At 43.1% G+C, this 27979-nt stretch overlaps 2 protein-coding genes across 2 annotated transcripts; one reads left to right on the forward strand and one right to left on the reverse strand.

Annotated features, from left to right (window-relative positions):
• Window positions 1-7673: 7673 nt before the first annotated feature.
• NUBP1 (NUBP iron-sulfur cluster assembly factor 1, cytosolic) lies at window positions 7674-13207 on the forward strand. The gene is made up of 11 exons (XM_066560492.1): window positions 7674-7701; window positions 7781-7882; window positions 8073-8209; window positions 8412-8480; window positions 8991-9023; window positions 9892-9982; window positions 10141-10295; window positions 11370-11480; window positions 11603-11705; window positions 12384-12467; window positions 13041-13207. The coding sequence occupies exons 1-11, from the start codon at window positions 7674-7676 to the stop codon at window positions 13091-13093; spliced, it is 966 nt and encodes a 321-aa protein (XP_066416589.1). The 3' UTR covers window positions 13094-13207.
• A 616-nt stretch (window positions 13208-13823) lies between these two features.
• On the reverse strand, window positions 13824-24357 carry TVP23A (trans-golgi network vesicle protein 23 homolog A). The gene is made up of 7 exons (XM_066560493.1): window positions 24049-24357; window positions 23888-23967; window positions 19877-20021; window positions 18830-18919; window positions 16370-16495; window positions 14646-14775; window positions 13824-14245 (listed from the first exon to the last, which is right to left on the reverse strand). Exons 1-7 carry the CDS (start codon window positions 24055-24057, stop codon window positions 14184-14186), a joined length of 642 nt encoding a protein of 213 aa, XP_066416590.1. The 5' UTR covers window positions 24058-24357; the 3' UTR covers window positions 13824-14183.
• Between the last annotated feature and the right edge of the window lie 3622 nt (window positions 24358-27979).

The following is a 27979-nucleotide window of genomic DNA, read 5'->3' on the forward strand; positions in this document are numbered from 1 at the left end:
TTTTGGCATAAACTGAGTGTTTCTTGGGGCATGTTGATGGCAATGTACCACCCCCCTCTTCTACAGTGACTTGTGCACACACTGTTTTCTGTTCACCAGTCTGAGTTTGTGCTCTGAGAGCAGCTCTGAGTCTGAGCAGAGTGCCAGGCTGTGCTTGAACTCCTCAGAATGTTTGCATCCCCAAATGAGCACCTGCTCTGAGCCCAGTGATGATGAAATGCAGAGGAGCTGTGATGCCTTCTTGGGTTTGTGACTTCACCCTTGCCAGATACCTCACCAGGGCTTCCAGGCTGCCTCCAGCACCTCCAGGGTTCCACTACCCAAATTCTGGATGGACCTCACAATGTTATAACCAAGATTAATCCCAGAATCAAGTAAGATAAATTAATGATAGACTTTTATGTGCAAGGGATATAAACAGAAGAAAATGTGCCATTTCATTTTTAGATCAGCACCATATTCACACTGTTTACTCTCTTATGTACTTTTTGATTCTTTCCTTTTTCAGGGTACTGATTTTAGAAACAAATAGTTGCAGGAGGGTCCCAGTATGTTGTTTTGGGGTTGGGTTGTGGTTGGATTTTTTTGATCTGGCAAAGATTTTGCTGTTTCACAAATCAGAAAAATATTTTTCATTCCAAAATGGGCTCCAGACCTCATTAAAATAGCAGGCTTTTTTGCTTCCTAGATAGGAAATCGTTACTATGTTGATTGTCCTCTCATTTTAAGGAGCTAGCCTGCTTAGCTAAGAAAATAATTTGTCAGAAAGAAGGATGTCTCTGCAAATGGCATTCATTGCTTGAGAACTTAGTGCAAGAACAGCCTTTGAAATATTGATATTTTTAAATACAAAACCTGAAGTTGGAGCACCCTTTGTCTAATTGCTATTGGTGGAGAAGGGAACAGGAACTGTAGAAGCTGCCTTGACTATAATCACTCCCAGTGGAAGAACAGAACTGTGATAGAATTTAAGAACAAGGCCAATGGCTGTCCTATTGAAGCAATCCCAACAATGATTCTTTCTCTAATTATTATGGAGTGGAGAAAGAAGAAAGGGTGCTCCAGGATGCTTGCTGATGCTTGCCTTCTGCTTCCTCTTGTTCCTCCGATGTATAGTCAGGAGCAAGAGAATTACCAGGACTTCTACCATGTAGCTTCACCCAGAGCTTAGCCAGCACTGGTTTTGTTCAGTGAAACCTCTTGCATTTTCCTTTTATTTTGACAATGCTGACCAGCCTGAATTCCTCTTCACCAGCATAAGCTGTTTGCTTTCACTCTAGCATTTTGTAATTCTGATGTAACTCCATTACTGTGGAGTTTGTGAGGAGTAAATTGTCTCTGCTATGTATGTGCTAATCAACAACTCAGCAGAAACAGCCTCAATAGACTTCATTCTTCTCTGATGTGTTTCATCCACGTGTACCATAGAAACAAATTATTCTTTACACAAATACAAATACTCAAGTTTCCCTGGGTAGTTGATTATTGCTATTTAATGATATAGCTACTGGTTTTTACATTACAATCCAGTTTTCAGCTGGACTCCATTACAAAATTCTTGCTTGTCTGTCAATATCTCACAATGCACTTGTGCTCCCTCCTGCAAGAAATTATTTTATAAAGAGACACTTAAAAACAATAGAAAACACCAATGGAAAATGTGATGCAAATGTGTTCATACATCTAAATCCATGAGAAACTTAGATGGATAGCTAATTCAGGCATAAAGTGCTATACCTGGCCAGATCATATAAAAACTAAAGTACACAAAAAAACCTACATCTTTTGTGCTTTGTAGACAGGGGAGGGAAAGAAAAAGAAAATGTATTTATGTGCTGTGAGCTTACACATATTTAGATGGTTATTTGAACTTTCCTAAGAGTCCCTAAAAATAAAGTGAAAACATCTTAAACTACTTATGACAAATAGAATTGCAGGAAAACTCTATTGTTTCCAAATGTGCATTGAAAAAATGAGTGAATGTGAGGCTGCTCTGTAAGAGAAAGAATCCTAATGGAAAAACTTATAGAACTTTAAGTGGAGCTGTATGAAAGTAGCACATGAGTCTTGCTGCTTAATAAAATTTTATCTGTCAGTACAAAGGTTAACTTCAGAATATATGTTTCAAAATTCAATTAATATACTTCCAACATATGACTTATTTTAGGGAAAACTTACTGCAGAGGCAATATAGACAGAGAATAATACATGTCTGACTTCTTCTGTGCCATTTTTGCTTTGTATAATAGGAAGACAAGGGCAGAACAAGTGTTTGAAAAGTTCACTGTGACCCACTCTCAAATATCAGACTGTTTCTGATCAGAACCAGACCAGCATTCAGACTAAAGATATGGAAATGTATTTATCAAAAGGCATGGAAAACTTACAACTTAGGTGTTAAGTTCCACTAGTCATAGACTAATGACATTCTGTATGTAAATACTGCTAAATTTTAGTTGATAGGGCTCTTCCTTGGCTGCTGCAAAATAAATGTGCAAAAGCTTAGTTTCTTCTTCCTCTAAAACACATAAATGTGCTGTTTGTGGGCCTCTTTATTTCATGCTTTCCAAAGTTTGTTCACTGTTTCAGAGCAAAAAAATTAATGTACAATTTCTATATCAGGAAATGGCCAGGGAGTGTTATCAATTAATGTAAAATAGAAAAAAATACCTTCTAAGATACATTTCTCCACTTTAAGCATGTAAGTTGCAAATGACCATAAGCAGTGTGTGATTCTGGGCAGATGCTGTGAGGTTCCTGGTAAAACCCTGACATCTGTCTGTGAGCAGGCTCCTCTCAGGCTGGCTGTGAGCCACAGGCAGTTCCAGGGAAGGGAATACAGCTGTGTCTTGTGAGGAGGTGCTTTTTCAGGAAGTATGGAAGTGCTACAGAACATTCCTATGCCCTTTGGGTATTAGAAGATAATATGCAGTGGCCAGCTTTTAGTGAATCTTACCTCAGTTGTCTTTGGAGTTTGTTTTTGCATCTACTACTTCAGCAACATGATTATTAAAGCTCAGGTTAATACAGATTAAACGATTCCACTTCTCCCCAGCCGTGCACTCCAGTCCAAGTCTGCATCCTTTCAGAACATGACACAGTTGGCCCCTGCATGTTGAGAGCACCTGATATTGTCTCCACTGGATTCAGCCCATGATGCAGGAGCTGAAGCACTCAGCAGGGATTTCAAATAACTTGCAGCCTGAGCCTCTGGCTTCAAAACTGCTGGTGTGGTGTAAGCTTCTGTCTTTGGACTTAAATTCACCATTTCTTTAATGCCTTGCTTTGCCTGCTAGATCACCCCTCTCTTCACCCAAGTGTTTAATGTAGTCTATGGAAAGTACATGTATTTTACTCACCAAATTGAGATAAATATCTGTCTGCATTTAGTCTTCTTTCTCCACACAAAATTTTATGCTAAGAATTAAGTCTGCACATTAAAATCTGCAGGGATAAGTCACTATTTTTTGAGTTCACATTTACTCTAGATTTTAATTGAATACTGAGAGTAAGTATTAAAGGATGCAAAAAGAAAAGGTTAATTTTGGTTTTGTCAGTGGTGTTTTCTCAGTAGCCTTTTTTCAGTAATTTGTAGGGTCTCCAAACTGAAATACTGACCTTCCTAAGTGATTTGGAATTCCTTAGTGCTGCACACTTATTTAGGCAGCTGCTCTGAAAAGCTTCAGGTAACCAGCCTGATACAATAGTAAAGTGTATAAATCAGTGTACTGAATCTGAGCTGGCACTGCTCACAGCTACTGACCCAGACAATCTCAATCTATTTCCTGCAGGATATTTGGGCTTGGGTTTCTTTCCCCTTCTCTATGATCTGATGGATTATATTTATTTTTTCATCAGAAAATTAAATTTCTAAGTAGGTTTCTATCTTGACTATCTGAAATACTTAGTACTTAATCTGTTCTTTAACATTGCTTTTTCAGACTGTAATTTATTGATCTGGGTGTGTTGAAGCAGAAAGCACTTGCTCTGCTCCTGAGTGCTGCAGGTATGTCTCAGACTGCCAAAGGGTTTCAGGAAAACTTTAATGAATAACGTCGGTTTTTTGGATAATAGATGGTGAGAAAGGAAAAGGTCTGCAAAATTTATCCACATTAATCTGCTTTTTACTAGAGCTGACGAGAATAATTTTATTCATAGCTAATCCTAAAAGTAGGTAGTGTTACTAGAGTCAGCAGAATGCTTGCCAAGTTTCCTTTGGATATGCCCTCGTTACGGTAGTGAATGAGGTGATCTTTTAATGAAAAACAGAACATAAGTAAACAAATAATACCGATTATTTTTTCCTCCTTCCAACAAGACAGAGTCGTTATCATTTGAGATTGTGAAGTGTATTCACCGCTGGATTCCTGCTGTGTTCGTGCTAAGGGAGCTGACAAGGCATTAGCACAGAGACACTGCCCTCTATTGCTGCTGCTACTGCTCTTGCATTGACGAGACCAATGGGAATCAACAATTTTAAACCACATACAAATGGGGCATTTTAGTTCTGTAATTTTGTGTCAGTCTGTAACATTAAGGCTGTGCCAAATGCACAAATGTGCCAACAACCCAAGCTCTTTTACAGACAGTACGTGAAGTCTGTGGCAGACAGACAGATGTGCTGTTTGCTGCACTGCCCTTACCTGCACCTCAGCTGGATTTTGATTAGATTTGGTGTGGGTTTGTAACCTGAAAGGCACAGAACAGTAAATAAGAACCAGAGGGGACACTGTGCATTGGAGCTGGGGGTGAGGACAGCACAGCACAGCTGTCTCTGAGAAACCAGCTCCCAGCACAGCCCTGCTCAGGTGCCACTGCCACCCTCCACCAGCGGCCACTGGCAGCAGGCAGGGAATGACTGCTGGGGGAGGCTCTCACAGCGGGGCAAAGCAGGGCCCTGGGACAGAGCAGCCACTTCTGCTACATCACTCTCAGTTCTAAGGGGAGGGCCCGTGCTCAGCAGGGAGGACTCAAAGGAAAGGCTACAGTAGCCACTCAGTCTCAGCTGCTTTTTCCACTCCAGGGTAAGAGTTGATGCTGTCCAATGTGTTCCTCAGGTCAAAGCACTTCTCATTAATAAAATGGACCTGAGTTTTGTCAGAAAGATCCTGCTCTAGGTCATCTGTGCATTGCTTTTGATGCTGAGAAGGGGAAAGACCTTAATCTAAACCACATTTAATGCTGTTGTGCTAAATAACAAATTGCTTTCATTAGCTTCCTATAATGCTTCATGTTAGAGTTTGCTGGCTTTTACAGTTACTTGAGAATGCTCAGTGCTGTAATTTTTGCTAGAGGGAGCTGCTCTGCGATCATCTCCACTGGCCTCCAGTGTGAGTTCACTGAACTCACAGCTTTTAATGTTTGTCATTTTAATGACAGACAACCACAAGGGTGAAAAACACCCAGTAGCTGTGTGGTGTGAGGGAAAGCCTCAATGCAAAAAGGAGGAGGTGTTCAGGGGGAACCTTCATGCCAGCATGACTGTAAGTGAGAAAGAAAAGAGCAGATCAGAGTTCTGGTTTCCCATCTCATCTTTGGGGGACAGATTCTCTTAGCATAACTCAAATTGTACATCACTAGAAAATATGTTTAAGCATTTCTGCTCACCTTGATCACAAAGAGGAAAATATGTTGCTCCATCTCTGCTTTCTTACTCTCAAGGAATTTTTGGTGTAACTTCATCTCCTTTGGCTCTTCCAAAAGCAAGAAAGGCCTGGCAGGCCTTGGGCTAGAATAGAGTAGTAAGGATAAGACAAAGCCTTGCTTTCCAAAGCATCAGGAAGACAGCAGACTCACTGATATTTTTGGTAAATATTGCCATATGGACTTCTCAGCTGTTATTACCATCAGTTTGCCTGATGTGGGGATAGAGCTGGATCAAAGGCGAGCAGAAATACCACTCTAAAACACTCTAAAGCTTGTTGTTCACCCAGAGAGCCCTGCACGAGGAGCCCTCGCTGGCTCAGAGGATGAGGGGTGCTGAGGAAGGAATTAATTTTTCCTTTTTGGTGTTTTTTATAGGGAATGTTCTATATAATCTTAGGAACAGGGAATGATCTGTTGGACCCAAAAGAAAAATATTTGGACACGTACCTCAATTTAAAATGTGGAAAGTCTTGCTGACATCAGTGAATCGAATCCATATGTTGGACAGGAAGCACAGACCTGAAGTGCTGTACTGGGCTGTGGTCTCACACCAAGCCAGCTTCTTCAAGGGCAAGGTACAGCATAAACTTCTCAGATATGTCTTACTGGCCAGTTCCTCCTACCACAGACATCTGAATTTGCTTAAACATTTGACTCCACTTCCAAACAGGGTTTTGTTCATTAGTTTCCTATGGAAGGTAATTACAGAGGAGTAAGTGCAGGAGCTGTACAAACATCCAGTGGTCTTGAGCTTTTACCTGAGGTAAATATGCTTGAAAGCTCCTCAAAGACCTTAACTAAACATATTTTCAGATTTTTTTCTAGGCTTTTGTTTTGTTTTGGTGGGGTTTTTTGTTTTGCTTTGGTTTGGGGGTTTGTTTTCTTTTGGTTCTTCAGTAGGTGGACAGCTACTGGTTTTGTGTTTGGCTTGGTTTTTTATTTAATTCCTAGAGTGTTCGTTCTAAAAAGCTTGCAGTTGTTGAAGTGCTGAGCCCCAAGAAAGATAACTTTGCAGTATAATTCTCTCAAAAAGACAGATTGTTTAATACCGAGTTGTGATGGTACCTTTCCAAATATTACCAGATACTCTTTTCTATTTCCAAGGTGACACCATCTCAAATAATAACTTACACACTTGTATATTAAAACAAACAAGTTTTGGGACTAATTGGTCTGAAATGGGAGTATTTGAGACTTCCAACTGTGCTTGGATCAGGAAAATATCCTTTTTACAGCAGCTAGGCTGTGATGTTCTAGGAGCAGAAGAGAGGACAAGGCTGTGCTCAGGTTGCTATGGGAGAAAGAGGAAGGGAGCAGTGACTGGGATAAAGTGGCCAGGAATAGGGTCCAGATCGCATCACCAGCTGGTGCACACTTCCTGGGTTTGGAAAATTATTTTTTTATTTTTTACGTACAAAGCACAGCGACCTCCTTAATTGCTCAGAAGTTGATTGGCCAAGTTAAGGCAATGTAATCTTCCAAACAAATGTACCCATTAAATTAATGGAGATGGCGTATCAGCAGGATACAGAATTAATATACTCAGAATTGCCATGAAATACCGCAACAGCGCGATTTTACCGGAATGATACATAATCTGGGAATGAAACAACAGTGAAGGTATTGCTGTACAACGCTTCCCTCGGCAGCGGGCCAGCGCCGTGCCGGGAGCGGGCTCAAGGCTGGAGCGCGGCTCCTGCAGCGGCCGAGCGGGGCACGGCCCCGGGCGCACCCGGCCTGCGCTACCGGCCCGGTTCCGCGCCCTTCCCCGGCCATCGCTGCTGCCTCAGGCAGCTCCAGTGCGCGGGCTGTGCGCAGCGCCGGTGATCCGGGCAGAGCCCGCCGCGACACAGCTCGGGGGGTACGGGAGCTCCCGTCTGTCACCGAGTCCCTCACTGGTGTCACCGCCTCCCTCCTTGGTGCCCCGGCTCACCCGAGCCCTCGGGGGCAGCGCCCCCACGCGGCAGCGGGTGAGCACGGCGGGCGCGAGGCCCCGCCCCCGGCGGCGGCGGAAGTGACGCAGCGCTATGGCGGAGGCGCCGGGCGCACCGGAGGGTGAGCGGCGGAGCCGGACGGGGCGGGACGGGTTTCCCGCCCGCGGCACTCACGGCCCGGCTCTCGTTGTCCCTTGCAGAGTGCCCCGGGACCGGCAGCGCCCAGGCGGGCAGGGCGGCCGCCTGCCAGGGATGCCCCAACCAGGGGCTGTGCGCGGCCGGCGCGGCCGGGCCGGACCCGGGTGAGTGCAGCGGCCGTGAGGGGGCGGCACAGGAGAGGCGCTATGTCGGCTCGGCGGGAGCGGTGCCGGCTCGGGGGGGAGCGGTGCCGGCTCGGGGGGGAGCGGTGCCGGCTCGGGGGGGAGCGGTGCCGGCTCGGGGGGCGCGGTGCGGGCGCGTTGACCGCGCGGTGTCTCCGCGGTGTCTCCGCAGCGGAGGCGGCGGAGCTGCGGGCGCGGCTGCGGGCGGTGCGGCACACGGTGCTGGTGCTGTCCGGGAAGGGCGGCGTGGGCAAGAGCACCTTCAGCGCCCTCCTGGCGCACGGGCTGGCGGCGGACGAGACCAAGCAGGTGGGCAGAGGGCACGGACAGGACGGGCGGCGGGAGTGCAGGGCCCAGCACCTGCGGGCAGGTACCGATCGTGTGTCCCTGCTCGTTAATGTTTGACTTGGATGAGTCTTGCTGGAGTGATTTCATTGCATGAGATCACCTTTAGAGGCAGCCCTGTGCTACCTTGTTTCCAGTGGGGCAGGTTGGCTGGTTTATTTTCCAGGTTGCTCTGCTGGACATAGATATCTGTGGGCCATCGATTCCTAAAATTATGGGTCTAGAAGGAGAGCAGGTGAGTGAATGCTCGGACATCTTGTTCAAGGGATTTTTTTTTTCTCAGTTTTTCATTAGCATATTCAGGCTTTTTGGATGTAGAGATTCTAAAAGGAGTGCATAATGGGAAATGTGGGGCAGTGATAGGGAAATGAGGTGAGATGTAGAAGTTCAACATGACATATTTTGCAAAGGAGTCATCTGCTTTCAGGATGAGCAGTTCTGCAAACCAACTTTCATTACATGTCAGCCACATAATGCTGACTACTTGAAACTTGAGTAGTATTAGCATGATATGCTTTATCAGCCCTTGAATATTTCTTACAAATGCATAAAGTAATGAGTAAACTTGCATAAGGCTTGAACAGTAGTTGTTCACTTATTAATGGAGATGTGATGCTTTTGCATTTTTACCTCAGCTGCCCCACAAAAGCAGGCAGGAGAGCTCTTTGCCCAGGTTTGACTTATGTTCACGTTTTGTGTAACATCTGTTGCTATTGCAGCTTTTGTGTATTGCTTCAATTTTCAGGTTCATCAGAGTGGATCTGGATGGTCTCCAGTGGTGAGTTGGTGCTGTTGTTTCAGAAAGTTCGTTGGGTGTGTTTGGGTTGGGCACCATCTACAGTGAAAAACGAGTGAGGGAGGAGCAGGGAGTACTCTTGTTAATTCTTCTTCTAATGACTTAAATATCCAGATTCTATAGAATCTACAGCTATAGGGCATAGAATTTACAGAGTCTGTATGTCCAGATTCTATAGATCTATATAACCTCTATCCATGTTCTATGGAACATCTAGAGAACGCTATAGAATTTCTTTCCAGATTTTATAGAATATAGATCTATAAAATCAAGATACATATCATATTGAATTGGGATATAGACTATGTAGATCAGAATGTTAAATTTCTTAACAACAGTAGTACTGTATTTCTAGAATTGTTTTATTATCTTGTGTTTACTGACTTTGCAATATGGGCAATAAATTACCCAGGTTTGTTATTTTGGAGTAACATGCTGTAGTGTGTCACGTCTTCTATGACAGCCAAGTAGTATCTTGCACCCAAGACAAACCTTACTAATCTTTGGAATATGCAGAGAAGGTTTTGCAGTACTGTTGGTTGTCTAAAGATCCCCTGTAGTGTGCATGCTGTTAGAAAGGCAGCTGGTGTTGGGAGAGAAAGCTGCTTTTATCCTTCTGTTGTCTCCAGCGATTCCATAAACTGCTGTAACAATTTCATTTTTTCATTCTTAGTATAGTTGGTAAGTGTTGCACAGGATGCAGTTTTTAATTCCCTGTGATAAAAGATAAAGTTTTCTGCTTTTATTTCATAAATGTCTTCCCCCTCATTTACTTTTTCTGTAAAATAGGGGTTCAGAGTTTGTTTCTCTAGTCTTTCTTCACTGTTACGTTTCTCTGCTTCTCTTTCAGTATGTTGAAGAAAACTTAGGTGTCATGTCAGTGGGATTCTTGCTTAGTAGTCCTGATGATGCTGTCATCTGGAGAGGACCAAAAAAGAATGGTATGTATTGAGTGTTTTCAACAGTAATTTACATACTTGAAAGGTTTCAAGTGTAGAAATATGTTTAGTCATGTAGATAGGGTAGTTAGCTAAGACCCAGAAATTTCAAATACAGGAAGATACCTTTTTCTCTTCCACATTCTTCTCCTTTCCTGTAGGGCTGATCAAGCAGTTTCTGCGTGATGTGGACTGGGGTGAAGTGGATTACCTGATCGTGGACACACCCCCAGGAACGTCGGATGAGCACCTGTCCATCGTGCAGTACCTGAGTGCCACCCGCATCGACGGTGCTGTCATTGTCACCACCCCCCAGGTGTGAGCCAAAACCCGCCAGGGAAGCATCGTGGCACTTGAAGGCAGTCCTTGGGTTCCAGGCTGTTGATTTCACAGAAATCTATGGGTACAGCATCTCAGGGAAATGACTTTGTTGTGTTGCCCCTGCAACTGGCTGGTCTGTGGGTTAGGTGGATGTCTCAGGGGAGCTGGATGGGGATCCACATGGGTCACTAAACCACAACAGCTCACAGTCAAAAGCTGTTGAGACCGGTGTGGTGAAAGGAAATGCAGTGTGTCATTTCCTCCTTCAGAATTAACACCATTGTGGATCTGTAATTTACTCACCAACAGCTTAATGTTCAGAAGAATGTTTGTTAGAAGCTCTGTTTTTAAGTGATAAGCAGTGCACTCTCTGACACCTGTGAAGTAGCCTGTCACCTCCAGGTGACCCACCAAAGTAGGCAGCTTTGTCATGTGCATTTTTAAAAGAGAAATCAGCCCCTGGAAAGCTGAAACTAAACATACACTCAGTTCAAACAGAGGTTTTCATGTCTGGTTTGGAACAGAACAGGAGATCAAACTAGCATGTGACATGAAGTATTTCTACAACAGCAGAAAGGATAACACATAAAGGAAGCAAAGTGTTGAGGACAATACCAGAGAGGTGGTGAAGGAGGAAGGGAACAGGAGAATGGATGAGGTGAGTCATATACCTGAAAACTCTGAGGAGAGAATATTTTAAATTTAATTGGAAAAAAGGTAACTAGTGTAAGCCTGGTGGTTCTTCTCTTCACTCTGTGGAAAATACCAAGGGTCCTTCTGTAAGATGGAAATGTGAAAAAGTTGCATTTAAAGAAGATATGAGAAGAACATAGGAGATAAAAAACACAAATATGGGTGAATGTTGACTAGAGTCAGATTTCAAAACAGAACCACATCCAGTAGGCTTGAAGTGTTGTACCTGCTCTGTTGATAGAGCTCATAGCACAGGTTTGTGTTCCTAAAAATATTAAGGCAGCAATAATAATTCATTATTAAGTAGCTCTAAGGAGGTAACTGCATGGATTCAGCATGAAACAGTTGAAATACAAGTGTTTGCTGTTATTTGTAGGAAGTGTCACTTCAGGATGTTCGGAAGGAGATCAACTTCTGCCGCAAGGTGAAGCTGCCCATCATAGGTGTGGTGGAGAACATGAGTGGCTTTGTGTGTCCCAAGTGTAAGGTAAGGCTGGCTGTGTGTTACAGTGTTCTTTCCTTGGCATTGCTTGCATAGCAAACATTGCTCCAAAAATGCCCTTTTCTCAGAATTGCAGTATTTTAACTCTGATTTTCTTGTTGTCCCAGAATGAATCTCAGATCTTTCCCCCAACTACTGGTGGTGCAGAGAAGATGTGCCAGAACCTGAGTGTTTCTCTTCTGGGTAAAGTGCCTCTGGATCCACAGATAGGTAAAGTCACTTATTGCACTGCACTTAAAGCAAGTTTTTCCTCCTATACTGATGTTACTGCTGCAAAACCCTGATATGGGCACTGATGTCTCTTAGCACTTTTAGATAGAATGCTTTTTTGAATCAAAAGTCACTGGAACTATGACTATTGCTTGGTGTAGAATGTGGGAAGTGCTGGGGTAATTTCCTTAATCAAGATTACATGCTACATCTTTTCAGCTCTGTAATCATATCTGAAATACAACATGTTTTTCTCTTTGGTGTAGTCACCTGGAAATGCAAACTGAATGAAATAATAACCACTTCAAAGAAGAGTCTTTTGTAGATGTTAAGCATTAAAACCAGTGCTTTAACCTCACTGTTACTGGCACTGCCCAAATTCTCTTGTGGGTCATGAGGAGGTGTGGTTCTTTGCCCACTAACTTAACAATTAATACCTGAACTAATGACATCAAGGAACAGCTCAGTACTTCCAGCTAAAGGTTTCTGCTAGTACTATTCCTCTGTCAAACTGTACACTGTATTTCTAGTCCTGTTACTGACTTCAGGGCTTCCTAAAAGGAATAGATGCAGGTGGCTGTTTGAAGAGGTGTAACTGGAACAGGATAAAGGCTAAAAAACAGAAAAACTCATCTTTTCCTGTTGCTTTGTTTCTGTGTTTTTTCTCTGTCCTTCAAGGAAAAAGTTGTGACAGCGGCCAGTCTTTCTTGGCTGAAGCACCTGAGTCTCCAGCTACATTGTCTTACAGGAATATCATTCAAAGTGAGTCTGAGAATCACTGTGCAAATGAATCCCTCGGTTCTGAGCACTGCTGCACTATACAAAGGTGTTACACAGGATTGTGTAACTGTTCCACAAAGAATAAAATCAGGAGAGGGACTTAGCAATTCTGAAAGTAGCAGGTGCAAAGACCGTGCTTGCTTCTGGGCATCACTTCTGACTGGCTACTAAAGTGATAATGAAATTGTATGTGATAACTGGTTTCAACATTTGACTTCAGAGAAGTCAGACTTTCATTTTCAGAGATGGGGTGTCCTTGTGCTCAGAGAAACCTTCTGAGGCTCTCGAGCAGGTGTGGAGGGGTGCTCACCATAACCCAGTGGGAGGCAACTGACTGACCAATGCCTCCACTTCTAACTGTAATTACACAAAAACCCCTTGCAAAAACTCCCTAAACAGCTGGTGCTGTGCTGCTTAAAATAATCCTAAAACTATTTCAGTGTAAGGAAGGCCCAACTTCAGATACTTGTAACCACAGGGGAGAGATGCAGCAACAACAAACTCCTGATATACAACTGAAATAGTACTTACATTATTTTTTCTCCATCTTTGCAGGAATTCAGGAATATTGTGAACAACACCATTTGCAAGAAGAAAAGATAATGTAATCTGTAAGTGGAAGAAAATGTAGCTCATGTCTAATTATAGAAAAGTAACTTATGCCTTGATTTATTAAAGGAATGTATTCTTTTTGTATATTGCAAATAAATTCTTAATATAAAGGCTCTTGCCTATGTTTTTTCCAAAAGTTGAAGATTCTTGTAGTTCTTCCCTCACTAGAAAGCTGTGAAAATGAGTCTGCATCTGGATTATCAAGTGCATTCTGCCTCCAGTGTCATGGTACCAATAACATGACTGTGAAGGTAGCAGTTGAAGAGGTGAGAATACAACCCACATTTTACTTAGGAGGTTGAATTTAAAATATGCTGAGTTGACACTGGGGCATGTGCAGCAGCCTTAGTTCTGCCTGCTACACAAGGGTGAGCTGTAATGCCCCTTCCCTCTTCCAGAATAACATCATTTAAATGTCTCCTTTCATTGGAAAAGATCTGTGTCCAGAGTGAAAGCCAGGGTAGTATTACAGTGCATGTGCACTGCTTTATTTATTTTTTTACAGGTATCAAAATAAGATTAATTTTTTAGCTATACATAACTGTGTAGTTACACATATCTTCACCAAAGCAGTGGGTGAACATGGTTCATGACTTCTGTTTTATTCTATTTGGCCCTAAGCCTGAACATTAAAAAACAAACATTCAATATTTTTAATAACGAAGAGGTCCTTTGTGTTTGTAGTTTGAAAGCTCTGAAAAGTCAGTATTGTGTACAAGAGGGAAAGGCAGTTTGGATTTGTTTATTGCAGTTCCATAGTTAAACAAATCAGCATTGTATTTTCATTACATGTACTTTCTGGTTAAGATAATCCAACAGTTTGAGGTTAGTTGACAGCTTTTCTGAAAGCAGCGTGCTCCTTGTAAACCATGAGCACTGTCTGTGCTCACACAAACAACTTTTTGGTGAAGCTTTTAAGTAACAAAGGTGTTAAACCTTCCAGGATCTAAAGACTCAAACACAAATGACTTTATTTCATGCAGGCATAATTCTAGAAGAGCTTTATGTAAATATCTTCCCCTGAAGAACAACAACTTTCATTAATTACTTTTTTTACTGCTCATCCTTTAGCTCTTCCTTATTTGGTTACCTAGTGCCTGTCTTCCCATGATCTTCAGTGCCATCTTCTGCAATTCTCCTGCTCTGTCCTGTTGAGGGAACAGAGCACACATGGCTATAAGCATAACCTGGGCCACAGGGATCTCTTATAAAAGCAGGGAGATGCCAGCTGGAAGCCTGAAGGTTGAAGATGGCTCTTCCAGCTCTGCTTAAACTGAGGAATTAGAATTATAGCAACTCCACAGATTTAACTTAAGAACATTCTTTTGGAGCTTGGAAGCAGCTCAGTTGTGGAGCTCAGCAAGCTTCCAAACATGGAGCAAAGTGACCTGGGGTTATGGCTCTTCCATGTGACACTGCCAGAGAGGCTTGGTGGAGAATCAGGATTATCCTGGGCTCACTGCAGGAACTGGGACCCAGGAAAAGCCAGCCCTAGCCCTGAGAGGCAGGTTGGCTGTTCTATCCCATGGGCTGAAGCTCAGTACTCACTCTTGGGAACATCTGTGGTGCCAAACAACCTTGAGGTTACTCTGCTGATGGTTTTTGGTCCTCCTAACTTGCAGTGGATGTAGCCATATAAATTAGCAGTCTGGAGGGAGATCCCAGCAATCACGAGAGCCTGTGGACAAACAAGAGTTCAGCAGGAACAAACCCGTGGCTGTGCACTGACTGTGTAGGATATACGTGTGTGTGTGTGTGTGTACACACTATCCAGATACGTGTGCTGTAACAGGGGGACATTACTCCCAATCACAAATGGCCTTCAAAGACATCTAATCATGTCAAACACAATAATTTCTTTCTACAAATATTTATTTTTATCAAAACACCAATATCAGTTGTGTCATTCTGTATCTTGAAAGACTTCATTACTTTCCTAAAAGCACTTACTCAAAAAAGGACTACTCAACAGATTCCAGAAACATTTCACTTTTTTTAAGCCCCATTCAGATCTAAAAGTTTTACATCCAGATACATGGCACACCTGCAGGCCTGTTCAGCTGACAAACAACTTACTACAAACAAATAAGATCTGTAATTTATGGCTTTACAAAGAGCATCCATAGATAGATTCCCTACCTAGCATTGACAGGCAGTGAAAATAATCAGTTCCTTTTGTGGTACTTTAGGTTTAGCAGCAGGTGGAACCAATCTGACTAATGCAGTAATTTATAAAAATGTTTCTCTTAGCCTTCAGAGCCAGTTTCCCAGAAGTGATTTTATTTTTGTTTGAGTAATTTGCCTTTTACAAGCACCTGGGCAACCTGCCTCCTGTGCCAGTAAGAGTTGTCTCCAAGCAGCCCTTGGCTTAGCAAACAATCTCTGCTTTTCAAAAATAAAGGTGGAGCCATGAACAAAGAGTGCTGGTTTAACTATTGCTTGTTTAGGGGCACCAGAAAGCAGTTAATGATTTGCAATTGATTCATGCCCATAGCTGAATTTCTTGTTTAGTTGAATAATGAATATGCAATTTTGACTGTTACTGGTTATGTAGCTGCACATGTCAGAGGTGCTTTTTATCTTTTCAAACTGAATTAGGAATTGGTACTGAGCATGGCTGGGAACTTGACAGAATGAATAACGTGGCAATTAGCCAAGCATTTAATGTTTACAGGGGAAAATGTGAAGATTTCATAGACAAAAATATCTTAATATAATGCAATATATGAGGTAAATTTCCTCTCGTATTTAGAAAAAAAGTGTTGGGGTTTTTTTAAGTAGATGACTTATAAGTAGAGCAATTATAAAATACTTACTTATAGCTCAGTTTATCAAGGTTTTATGAGCTAATGATGCTGGTTCTTTCAAAAGGAAATGGTACCAGAGATCTAAATTCCTTACTTTTAAAAGTACATTTAATTTCCCAGGAGACCTAAAAACCTGAAAACCAACATCACTGGTTCATTTTTTATCCTCTTCTTTTTATTTGACTGAAATAAGTTGGGGCAGAGTAAGTTGCTACAGTTAAACAGCTCATAATTTTGCCCACCACTTGAGGTTCTCTAGAGGAAGGAGTTGACATCTGATAACCCAGTGGAAGTACAGCTAAAAATTACCAATCCATTTCAGAGTGCAAGCCTTGACTGCAGAAAACTCCTCAGGATTCTTTGAAGCTGCTGGTGACATTTTTCTACTGTTGAAAGATTTGGTTCAAAACTAACAGATCTGGGTTTTCCCTCTACCAAGATTGTTTTCAGTACCCCCTGACTCACCAGCCATTTCAGCTTCAAGGAGAACAAGGTGCTAAAGAAAAACATTGTCCAAATCACTGGGCAGATGATGAGACCAAGCCAGAAGATTCGGGCTTCAGCTTCAGTTGAGGCAGCTATTGTAGGCACCTGGAAGAAAAAATTGAGACTATTAGTCACAAAGTCAAAACCCACAATAAATGACAAATTACCAGAGGAGGAAGATTTCACTTATCATATGCACAGAAGATTAACTAAGAAGAGCAGTAGCTCATGCCCAGTTCCTTCCTGATGCCCTACTGTACACAGCATTTTCATCCACAGGGATTTATCAGTTGGTTCTAGTTCAGACAAGAATTCTTATGAAAAGTGCACATTTCTATACATTTTCATAAAAAGATGCTGTATCTTAGCTTAATTTCTATCTTGCATGAAGCTTATTTTCCTATTATATAAATATTTGGTTTTGCTTCTGAACTCTGCTGACATTCCATGAATGAAGAACCACGGCTTTGAAAATGCCTCTTGTGTCATGCTGGAGTTGAGCACACTGTAAGCGCAAGGGGCAGCCTTATGGCCTGTGCTCTGTCTGTTCTTCAGGGAGAGCAGAAACTTCAGAGCAGGCTGCAAAGCCCTGCTTACAGATTTCTTCAGGTCAGCACAAGTCACATATCTCTATCTACACTGAAGGGCTCATCGCACTTAAGAAAAAGAAAAAAAAAAACCCTTAAAGTAAGAGAATTGTTCAGAAGGCTCTGATCTTTCAAAATTCAAATCTCACTCCAACCCTCAGACCAATTGATGACCACTAGTGCCAGCTTCTGAAACAGAAGCATCACAATTTGAAAAGAAAACCCTCTGGACTCTTCCACTCTGAAAAGAAAAGCTTTTTAGTTAATTTTCAGTATATTGAATTTTCCATGTATTCTGTCCTGCAGGGTTTCCTCTATTCTGTCTTCAGGCCTCCCTCAGTCTCACAGGAAGCACATCAATTAATTTGTCTTTCATGCTCGGGGCACCCCGGAGCCACAGCCGAGGCTGCAGAGGGCACTGCAGGGGGCACTGCAGGGTGCAGGGGACACTGCAGAGGGTGCAGAGGGCACTGCAGAGGGTGCAGAGGGCACTGCAGGGTGCAGAGGGCACTGCAGAAGATGCAGGGGGCGGTGCACAGGGCACTGCAGAGGGTGCACAGGGCACTGCAGAGGGTGCAGAGGGCACTGCAGGGTGCAGAGGGCACTGTAGAAGATGCAGGGGGCGGTGCACAGGGCACTGCAGAGGGTGCACAGGGCACTGCAGAGGGTGCAGAGGGCACTGCAGGGTGCAGAGGGCACTGTAGAAGATGCAGGGGGCAGTGCACAGGGCACTGCAGAGGGTGCAGGGGGCACTGCAGAGGGTGCAGAGGGCACTGCAGAAGATGCAGGGGGCAGTGCACAGGGCACTGCAGAGGGTGCAGGGGGCACTGCAGAGGGTGCACAGGGCACTGCAGAAGATGCAGGGGGCGGTGCACAGGGCACTGCAGAGGGTGCACAGGGCACTGCAGAGGGTGCACAGGGCACTGCAGAAGATGCAGGGGGCGGTGCACAGGGCACTGCAGAGGGTGCACAGGGCACTGCAGGGTGCACAGGGCACTGCAGAAGATGCAGGGGGCAGTGCACAGGGCACTGCAGAGGGTGCAGGGGGCACTGCAGAGGGTGCAGAGGGCACTGCAGGGTGCAGAGGGCACTGCAGAGGGTGCAGGGGACACTGCAGAGGGTGCACAGGGCACTGCACAGGGCACTGCAGTGCTGCACACCGGGACAGCAGCAGCACAGCCAGCTGGGCTGGGGACACTGCTGGAGGGCTGCAGAGAATGTCCCTGTGAGCAGCCCCGGGGTGCTGCTCTGCCAGGCTCAGTGGGGCTGCAGAGACAATGTCAGCAAGTGAAAGCAAACCCCTGAGTCTTGACTCTGGCAGTGATGCCAAATGCCATCCTATTGTGCTTCTTTCCCCATAACTCATTGTGTTTGGGGGGCATGGGCAGTATCAGAATGCTCTGTGATCCAAGTTCTCTTTCCCACCATATTCCATGAAGGTGAATAAAATATTAACTTCAAAATACTAAATCTAAACTATTCAGCATTGCTTTCCTCAAGAGGATTCTGTGTTAGGATTATCTATGGAAAGATGTGTTTATTACAAGATATTCTCACTAGAAAATAAAATAGAACTACCAGAAACATTTCATACCTATAGCACCATGCTATGAATATTTATTCTGCTGATCCATATGCTGACAATGTTGTGAGACCTGTTTTGTCCTGAATGCTTCCAGGATGTGACAAACAGTGCTCACACCTGAATACTGACATTGTTTTCTATGGAAGCTGGATAAAAAGAAACTGTTACAAAGGTACTCTATTTGTTACTTTGTTTGACTTGGTATCGGCTTTACAAATTTCCTATGGATTCTGTTTACCTTGTGCCTGCTTCTATTAATGTATTTACCCTTTTTGCTTCAAACACCCAGTGACTTTTTCCATCTTCATCAATCTGGTTCCACCAACGCAAACCAACCAAGAGTCTTCCTGTCACATTCTAGTGATGAAACCATTATTTGCATTAATCAGTAGCACAAGTCATTTGTCAGTATAACAGTTAAAATAGAAAAAAATTAAAAAGACAAGCGTGTTCAAAAATCATCTTTTATCTAATACAAAAATTACTTCTAAAAGCTGTTCCAGCTGGAGTACAACAGCCATTAATGATGGGTGAAGTTACAAATTTAGTGGCCTCTTCTCTTTCAATATGATAATAAGCACAATAGCACTTACTTAGACAAGAAATTATAGATTGTATCTTTTTCAAGTCAATTATTGGGTGCTTGTCCAACAAGCACCCAATAAACAAATTTATTCAGTAAAAGAGGAATACTAGTAACAGAAACACACTGGAAAATGGGAGATTAATGACAAGCAAATAAGCTGTGTAGGATCAGGGAAACAAACCAAGAAAATATTTCAGCACCTAGATGAACCAGAAGCTTTCAGAATACTGGAAGTGCATCAATGCTTCACTTCTACAAAACAAAAGCCTTGCTGAACACATGGAACCCCTGGATCCTGGGTTGGCCTGACCCACCTGCCTGCATGGGATTAGGGCACCAGAGCTATAGCTGGGCTTTCAGGAGTCTACTGCAGCCCCTGCTGTGGGGTGTGGGCACAAGGCTGCAGATCCTGACATTCTTGAGCATGCATTGCTGAAAGCCAGTATTACTTTAATTTTTAAATTTATTTTTATGGGGGGAAGCATACAAACAAGTTACCTATGGCAAAGCAATTTTCTCACCATATTAGTAGACCTTAGTAGTCAGCCATAGAAAACATGAGGCTAAATAACTAACATATGTGAACATCTTCATTAAAATGGGCCAGACATTGAATAAATCAACAGATTACAATATTTTTGTCACTTCTGTCATTATACATATTTCAATTTTGTTTTAATTAATGACAAAATACTTCCCAAGGTAATTACTATTCAGGGTCATCTTACCTTGACAGACCAAAAGTCAAAGGATAGAAGGAGGAGAATAGTGACAAAACAGGCAACAAAGCTGTTGCTGAACCAGTCACAGAACAAGTAGGTAACAATAGCACTCACTCGGAAAAACAGGTGGAAAAAGGTGGCCAGTGGGTGCCTAGAAGAAAGCCAGAGCATAAATGAGGTTATGGGACAGAGGGAATGTCACAGTGCTGGCTGACAATGTAGCACAGCACAGGTATTTCAAGTTTATAATGGTATTTTGGTTTGTAGCTGCTATAATTTCAGTCTTGGTGTATATCTTCATTATCAAACAATGGTATTTCCAATAGCCAAGCTTCAGTCTAAATCTAAAATACAAATGTGGTGTTCCTGTCAAAACTTTCTCAAAGACAGAACAAAATATGGAGCCCTTCACCAGATTCTTTGATCCTGTGTGAAGGAATTTAGTGGCTGTGTGCAACACAGTACCATAAAATCCTTGTTGTTTCATTAAATGAATCAACATTGCAAAGCACAAAGAATTGAGAGAGCTCTTATGCCTTTCAGAACAGCTTTGAAAACAAAACATTAACTCTAAAAAAATTGTAGCTGTTTGCTATAAGACAAAATGAACTTTCATATTTAATGTCTAAACCCAACACTTCCTTTTAGACAGGCAGAATGATTTGGGAACCTAACAGTTCTTCTGAATTACTGCTTATTAATTTCACTAGTATTTACACTTTGCTCATTGAACAAATCTTTGTCTGTAACAAAATAAAGAGAAATTTCAGTGAAAGAGGTATGTGACATGGAATACTGGCCTGCACAGTAGGGTGGGGGGCTGGAGAAAGCTGTAATGAGCACAGCACAATTTTTAGGGTAATATGCCAATAAAAATTTTACTCTGTGCAATTGTTTGTGTTAATTAGTTGAAAGTGAGAATTAACTACAGGCTCTTGCAGTTAACTAACTTCTTCCTTGAAACTTAGAGAATAAAATATCTGAATAAGATATTTAAGTCAACAATTGTCTCCTTAAGCTCCTATGCCTCTGTGACCAATTAACAGTAGAATAGCCAATTAACAAAAGTATGGCCTAGGGTGTAATCAACTATTTAACTATTAAATGTTATTCTGTTATTGTGTTTAATAAAATGAGATATGTAATATATACACAATTGCTTACTATAAACTTAAATTATAGCTATATAAGAATAATAACTTTTATAACTTTAATATCCTTGTTGTTATATTATTTCTCTATAGCTGTTTAACTGTTCTGGTGTTTATCTTTCTCCAGTGGTAATACTGTGTTTGTAGTACTACACATATGACTGGGGAGGGAAGGATGATGCACAGGTGAAGTTTATATTTACTCCTGGTCATGCCCATGTGAACTTCAAACTTTCCAAAAACTTCTTCTGACTTAGAACTGAACATGTGACATTTTAAGCAAAGAGGCTTTTTCTGCCATAAGCATCCAGGGGGTGGAGTGGGTGTTGTGAACTGGCTAAAACAGACAGGGCCTTGCTGCTTCCAGCCTTGATCTTGGTCAGGAAGATGCAAGAGTCAATGATGGAATGGTGCCCTTGTGTCCAGAGCAGCTTTCATAGATCACAACCCCAAAGCACACCAGGGTTGCCTGAGCTTTTCTCATGGATCACTGCTTCAAATATGGCAGTAACTTTGGGGAATTCATGTTTCACTTTGGAAGGCAGATTCAGCAGTATGACTGGATTACAACAGAATTACTGTTTGGATGCTGAATTTGTTCCAATGTCAAACATTGAAGGGCATTTACTAAAAAACAAACAAAACAAAACCTATGAGCAAGAAGCTGTCATTTATTACAGTGCTGAGCACTTGCTGAGACTCTGGAAAGGATAAAGGAAATGGCAACTCTACAATGGCTCAACTTGGCATAAATTTGCTCCTGAAAGGACAGGAACCCACTTGCTTGGCCTTCTTGTTTTCCTGCTGCATCTAAACATCCATGTGATGCACAACTGGAGCCTCCAGGCTCAGTGATTGCCATTTACCTTGTTATAAGAACCTCTGTTCAGTTTGGGAGCATGATGCCTGTTAGGACAGGAAGGAGTTGTAATCAATTTAGTTGCTTCCCATGTTAAAGAATCAAATTTGGGTCAGGCCTAAGCTGTGCCAGTGAACTACAGGAGAATCATTCCAGGTGCCTGCTCAGAAGCACCACAGCAGAACTCTACATGCTGGCATTTTTTCTTCCTCCTGTCTGATACTTCAAAATGTATTGAGGCAAATTTTGAATAAATGAGCTCTCTTTTCTCCTTGATCACTGTGTTTCCTGACTGATTTGTAAAAGAAGCAATCATATGCTCCCTACTTCCAGATCTAAAGTCCTAGTACTGCAATCTTTATCCAATTTCTTAGGAAAGAGGAAGAATTTCCCAATTTCCAGAACTTATCTTTTCCCAATTTCTTAGAAAAGTAGTCACTAACCTTTTGCTTTTAAGGAGCCCTTTTGCACATAGCCTATGCTAATTTTAACCAAGTTCAAGATATATGAAATTGGAATAAAGACAAATGACTGGAACACCTTGTTATGCCCTCTAACATGATAACAAAATTTTGCAGCACCTAGGTGACTTCCAGGCTCCTTTGCACAAGATTCTCCAGAAATATAAAAACAAACCCATGTGAGCAGTGTAAGCAGTTTCAATTCTGCATTCTATAGCAGATGAATTTTCAATACTACATCATCTTTCAATATTGTCTTGAGGGCCAGAAAGAAGAGCTGTCTCTAATGAAGCCACTGTCTGCACAAAGTGGATCACAGAATAGTACAGTTTGCTGATACTTTACCTGTGCTGTACTACTGAGTATCATGAATCAGGAGAAATCTCTAAGATCTCTAGAGTAAAGTGCTGTGTGCTGTGACATCCTACAAACATTCCAGGGTGGTTTCACTTCATGCTAAATGTGGTCTGGTCCTTCAGAACCTGTGGCTCATGTGATCAAGGTACTTCTAAGCTGTACTTTCCAGCTTAGTTGAATCCTTGAAGCTATGTTCTCCAAGACTGCACCAAAATATAAACCTTCATTTAAAATGTGTGCTGTTGCTAAGGTGTAAAACCAAGGCAATTCTGGGAAGGTTAATCTTATGTCAGGGCTGACTCAAGTAGTGACAAAGTGCAAAGCACTGCTTCACCAGACACTTGTAAAAGTAATTATATTGTAAAGCTACATGATTGCTTTTTATCTCAGATAATGTTGTGTCAGGTTTAACATCTATTATATTTCTTTGCTTACACCTACAGGAAATATCATCATTGGAATGGACCAAACCAAACTGGGGCAAGGCAGAGAAAGCAATCTAAATCAAAGCTGATTATATACATTATTGATCAGTGCATGCCTAATTCCTTTTGACATAAAACTCTTCCTTTCACAGTCTTTGATTGGAGATTCTTCAAAAGCCACTGATTGAACAGCTCTGTCACCTGGGACCTCTGTGTGGCCAGAGCTGCAGGGTGACACCTCTGGTGAGGAACCCAAGCTTAGCCTGACACATCAGATGGGTTAAGGGGTTGGGTTTCTCAGGTAATGTCTACAAGCATAAGACATTTCATATTCCACACAGCATCACATCCCGTGGTAGGAAATCAAGACAGTTTTATTGCAACTATCTGGCTGTTCAGCCAGGTGCCCACTGCAGTGCCTGAGCACTGCTGCACAGCGGGCTTTGCTGGAGCTGAGCAAAGCTGAGCACTGCTCCAGCTCTAACTAAAGCACTGTTTGCTTGGGGTTTGGGATGTTGGGTGCGTCAGGTTTTCATTTCCAGTGACCGGGTGATGCCGGGCAGGAGGGCCCGGCCTCGCCTGCTCCAGCCCGAGCATCTCCCGGACAGAGGCCCCCCAGCCTCCCCGGGCAGCCTATTCCAGCGCTTGACCACCCTCCCTGTAAAAAATGGGAATGAAGTGTTTAAATGGAGTTCTCTGTACACCGGAACAGCCAGGGCCGCCCGGGCCCGGGCGCCGCGATGCTGCGGCCTCCGCGCCGTTACCTGATCCGCGCTTTCCGCAGCGCCAGCTCCTCCTCGCTCCCGAAATCCAGGGACACATCCTCGGTGTCGTCCACCAGCGCCTGCGGCGGGAGCCCGTCAGCGTGCATGGCCCGGGGGAGCCGCGCCCCGCCCGCAGCGCCCGCCGCCCCTACCGCCCTTACCTGCTTCATCCCGGCCCGCGGTTCCAGGCCCGCAGCTGCCCCCGGGAAAAGGGGCCGGGCTGCGGCAGCCCTGCGCGCCTGGAGCGGGGCTGCCCCTCGGCACAGCCCGCGGCGGCTGCGCCTCACCGGGCACCGCCCGGGAGACCCCCGGGACACCCGCTCCTCCCTGCGGCCCTGCCTCGAGGTGCCTGTGGCCGGGGCCACAGCGGCTGGGCGGGCTTTAGCAGCGTGAGGGGCTAGAGCAGCGTGAGGGGCCCCGAGAGCCCCGGCCGGACGGGCTTTAGCAGCGTGAGGGGCCCCGGGAGCCCCGGCCGGCCCCCCCGGCCCTCAGCGCGGTCAGCTGTCTGCCCCGCGGGCTCGCCACACGCACCGGCCGGGTCAGGGCCGCTGGGATCTCGTGCTGAATACAAGCCCTGAAAGGAAGAAGGAGTGGAGGGAAGGGTGAACGAAGGTGTATAAACATGAGAGCACAGCTGCGTGTCACGTTTGGCGCACACCCCCAGCCGGCCGGTGCTGTCCCCGCTGCCCGCGGCCCTGTGCCCCCTGTGTGGGGGCCAGCTTTGAGGGCAGGGGTGGCTCCACAGCACCGTGCGTGTGTCTTAGGGTGGCTGAGGTCACTCGGCTCGTTCAGCCTGGAGGAGGCTGAGGGAACACCGCAGTGTGGTCTTCAGCATCCTCACAAGAGGAAGGAGATGGGCAGACACTGACCCCTTCTCTGTGGTGATCAGTGACAGGACCAGAGCGAATGGCCTGGACTTGTGTCAGGGGAGATTTACTTTGGATATTAGGAAAAGGTTGTTCCTGCATAGGGTGGTTGGGCACTGAAGAGGCTTCCCAGGGCAGTGGTCACAGCACCAAGCCTGACAGAGCTCAAGAACTGTTTGGACAAAACTCTCAGGGTGTGACCTTGGGCTGTCCTATGGAGGGCCAAGAGTTGGACTCAATGATCCTTGTGGATCCCTTCTAACTCAGGAAGGAATCCGTGGTAAATATTTTTTATGGTTCCGTGATAAATATTTTTTTCATGCCTTAATTTAAAATGCACGTGGATTATGCAGCAGACATAAAAGAAATGAAACAAGACAACCAAACTTCAGGATAGGGGTAAGGGTTTCACAGTAATGGGGGGAAATAGTCTGGACAGCTTAATTTAAGTGGAGGGTCAAGGAAGATCTGATTAACCACAGCCACATGTAGATCTGACTAGCTACTAGCATTAAATAAGCCTGCAAAATGATATAACTTCCTAGTCTTTTCTAAAACATCTAACTAAACCAGGTTGTTGAGTAAGTACAGAAGGTACTTACTACTGAGGTGAACTTTTCAAAAATATCAACTGGAAAGCAGCTTTGCACGAGACTTACTGGAACAAAGCAATACCTAATAGGTAAGAAAAACTGATACACTGTTCTTAGTAGGATTATAATTGCAAAGCAGGAAAGGTATACTGACTAATGATGTTAATATTTTGATTGTCATATTTTGGCCTTGGTAGTGTTAAAACCACTTGTACAGTGTGCTAGTAAGTACTGTAGACTGCCACTAAAAAACTGAATAGGCACCTGCAATTTGAGGAGACGGCTCACGATAGCCTACAGTATTAAAATACTGAAGTGGGCTTTCACTCTGCAAGGAGATATAAAGAGAGAGCTCTCTTTGAGAGCTCTCATGAGATACAGTTATTAAATCTGTGCATACCTGACGCTGACCCTGACTTCATTTCCTGTATCAGTGTGCACTTCTGCTTCCAAGCCATGAATTAACAGTAACTCAAACAGAGCTGGCTTCTGACTCAGAAGCAGCTCCCAGAAGTCACTGACAGAAGCCTCAGCAGTGCTGGGAGGTCTTGCATCCTCCTGCCTGCCAGATCATTGACCTCAGCTCCTGCAGCAGCTCCTCTTGCACCTCTCAGGGCAGTTCTGCCAGCAAATCTGATCCTTTGCATTTAGTAATTCTGTGATGTTGCTGTATTGTCCAAGCCATTTCATTTTCATTCTAAGGCACCAGAAAATAACTGTGTCCTGTGTCCCTTTATCATGTAAAACAGCACCTCTATGGGAGAGAGGACAATTAGGCTGTCACAGCACTCAGTGTCTGATCTACTGCACTGAATTCATGAGTGATGAAATAACTGGAAAAGAAGAAAAACCTGTGTTTTGTGTTTTGATTTTAAAACAGATAAATGTTTCCTCAGTTTTCCCTCCTTCCAGTGCCTATCTCCCCTGGCTCACTGTAGGGGTTATCTGTTTTCCTAACAAACGCTATTAGATAATCCCACAGGAGACTGTTGCTGTACCATGCAAATAGTTTTGGTAAATTCTCTAAGAATCTATATGAAATTGTGCTGTGTGATTATTCAAGGTATTGTATGGCTTATCATTTTATTTTAGAACAAATTGAGAGCTAGAAAGAATTCTTGGTCTCTAGAGGAATCATTGGTCAAATGAATTTCTTTCTTTGGGGTTTGCTAGAAAAGAATTCTTCCTTGTTTTAAAATTAATGCATCCAAGTGAAAACTCATTAAAAGCTTCTGGTGTTTTCTAGGATTTTACAGAACAAACTGTCCTATTTTCAACACTTCTTCTGAGTTGTAGCTTAACTACAAATTGTTTGAACATTGGAAAGATTAGCAGCACCCTAAAGATGATGTAAGTCCACAAATACTGCTTCAGCAGCCCCAGATGAAGAGATCATTACACTGAATTTATGAATTGTAGTTTGGTTTTCAGGTTTTTGCACAGGAAAACCTAGACTATTTATGAAATATATTAAGATTTCACTTAATTGCTGACTGAAGTATATAGCATAAAATAGTTCAAAAATACATCACATGCTGCTGTGTCCTTGCCATTACCTTACAGGGAATTCCCTCCCCACAATAAATAGTGACATTTCTATTTTAGAACACTATCAGAGTCTTGATATGAATATCTGAAAAATCTCTCCCATTCTCTGATTCAACAATAACTAGAGCTTCTTCTAAGATGAATATGGTGCTTTATTCACCCGCTTACCGGGAAGTCAGCTGATTTCTCTTTCTTCTTGGAACACTCCCTAGAATCTTGCAGAGACTTATCCAAGACTTCCCCTGTAAACTGCCTAAGGTATTGTGAATAACTTGACTGGTTTTGCTCTGGTTTAGGCTTTTCAATGGAGTTTGTAGTTTAGTATTCTGTTCCTCTGAACGTTGGAAAATGTTGTTCATCCAGTAATAACTCTTGCCTCACTTGCATTCATCAGAGATACACTTAAAATGTTTGTTGGTGCTTCAATAAAATGTTTATATTAGGGTGTGATAGGGCAAATCAGAGAAGGTACTAAATAGATAAATTTCTAAAAGCATCACTTTCTAATTCATTTGTCAAAGATAATTTCCTGCTTTGGCCCAGAACCAATTTCTATAGATTTTTTTGGCTGTACATACATGAATTGTTGAAACTGGCAGCTCAGTATTAACAGGGGAGAAGCCACAAGATTTACTTGAGGGATCAGGACAATTTCTTTTATATATAACAATACACTCTCAGTAGAGATCAAGTCCTGCCATCAGTAAGAAATGGGTAACAGAAAAATATGTCAAAGCTGAGGAAGTTTAGGCCCTAAATATAAATGGGGATTAAAAAAAATTATTGATCCTTCATTTAGTTCACCAAAAGAGGTGAAAAATAATTTTTGAGTATGTGAAGAAAGGAGTATAAATTCCCATTATTGCACAGTAACTGGTTTTGATTTTAAGAAGTGCAGTAGCAGTTGTATTCCTTCCAGTTAGGGAAAAACCAGGGAAACATTACATATTCTATTAAATACCTTATTTTATTAAGCCTGTGTGGCTTTAAGGCCTTATTTAACTCATGCTGTAGAAATCTCTAGTGCAGTCACCCAGGAAACGAAAGGCTTTGAAATTATTAATGAGTTTACTTCAGTGTCATTT

Source organism: Molothrus aeneus, chromosome 16 (assembly GCF_037042795.1).
Source record: "Molothrus aeneus isolate 106 chromosome 16, BPBGC_Maene_1.0, whole genome shotgun sequence".
Lineage (NCBI taxonomy): Eukaryota > Metazoa > Chordata > Aves > Passeriformes > Icteridae > Molothrus > Molothrus aeneus.

Excerpts from the sequence above, each read along its gene's own strand:
- NUBP1 (XM_066560492.1), top strand. The coding sequence starts at position 7,674 with ATGGCGGAGGCGCCGGGCGCACCGGAGG. Across the intron at positions 9,024-9,891 it reads GATCTGGATGGTCTCCAGTG|TATGTTGAAGAAAACTTAGG; the intron begins GTGAGTTGGTGC and ends CTTCTCTTTCAG. Across the intron at positions 10,296-11,369 it reads TCATTGTCACCACCCCCCAG|GAAGTGTCACTTCAGGATGT; the intron begins GTGTGAGCCAAA and ends TGTTATTTGTAG.
- TVP23A (XM_066560493.1), bottom strand. Across the intron at positions 20,022-23,887 it reads CTGCGGAAAGCGCGGATCAG|GCACCCACTGGCCACCTTTT; the intron begins GTAACGGCGCGG and ends GCTTTCTTCTAG. Across the intron at positions 18,920-19,876 it reads TTGACTTTTGGTCTGTCAAG|AATGTGACAGGAAGACTCTT; the intron begins GTAAGATGACCC and ends TTTCATCACTAG.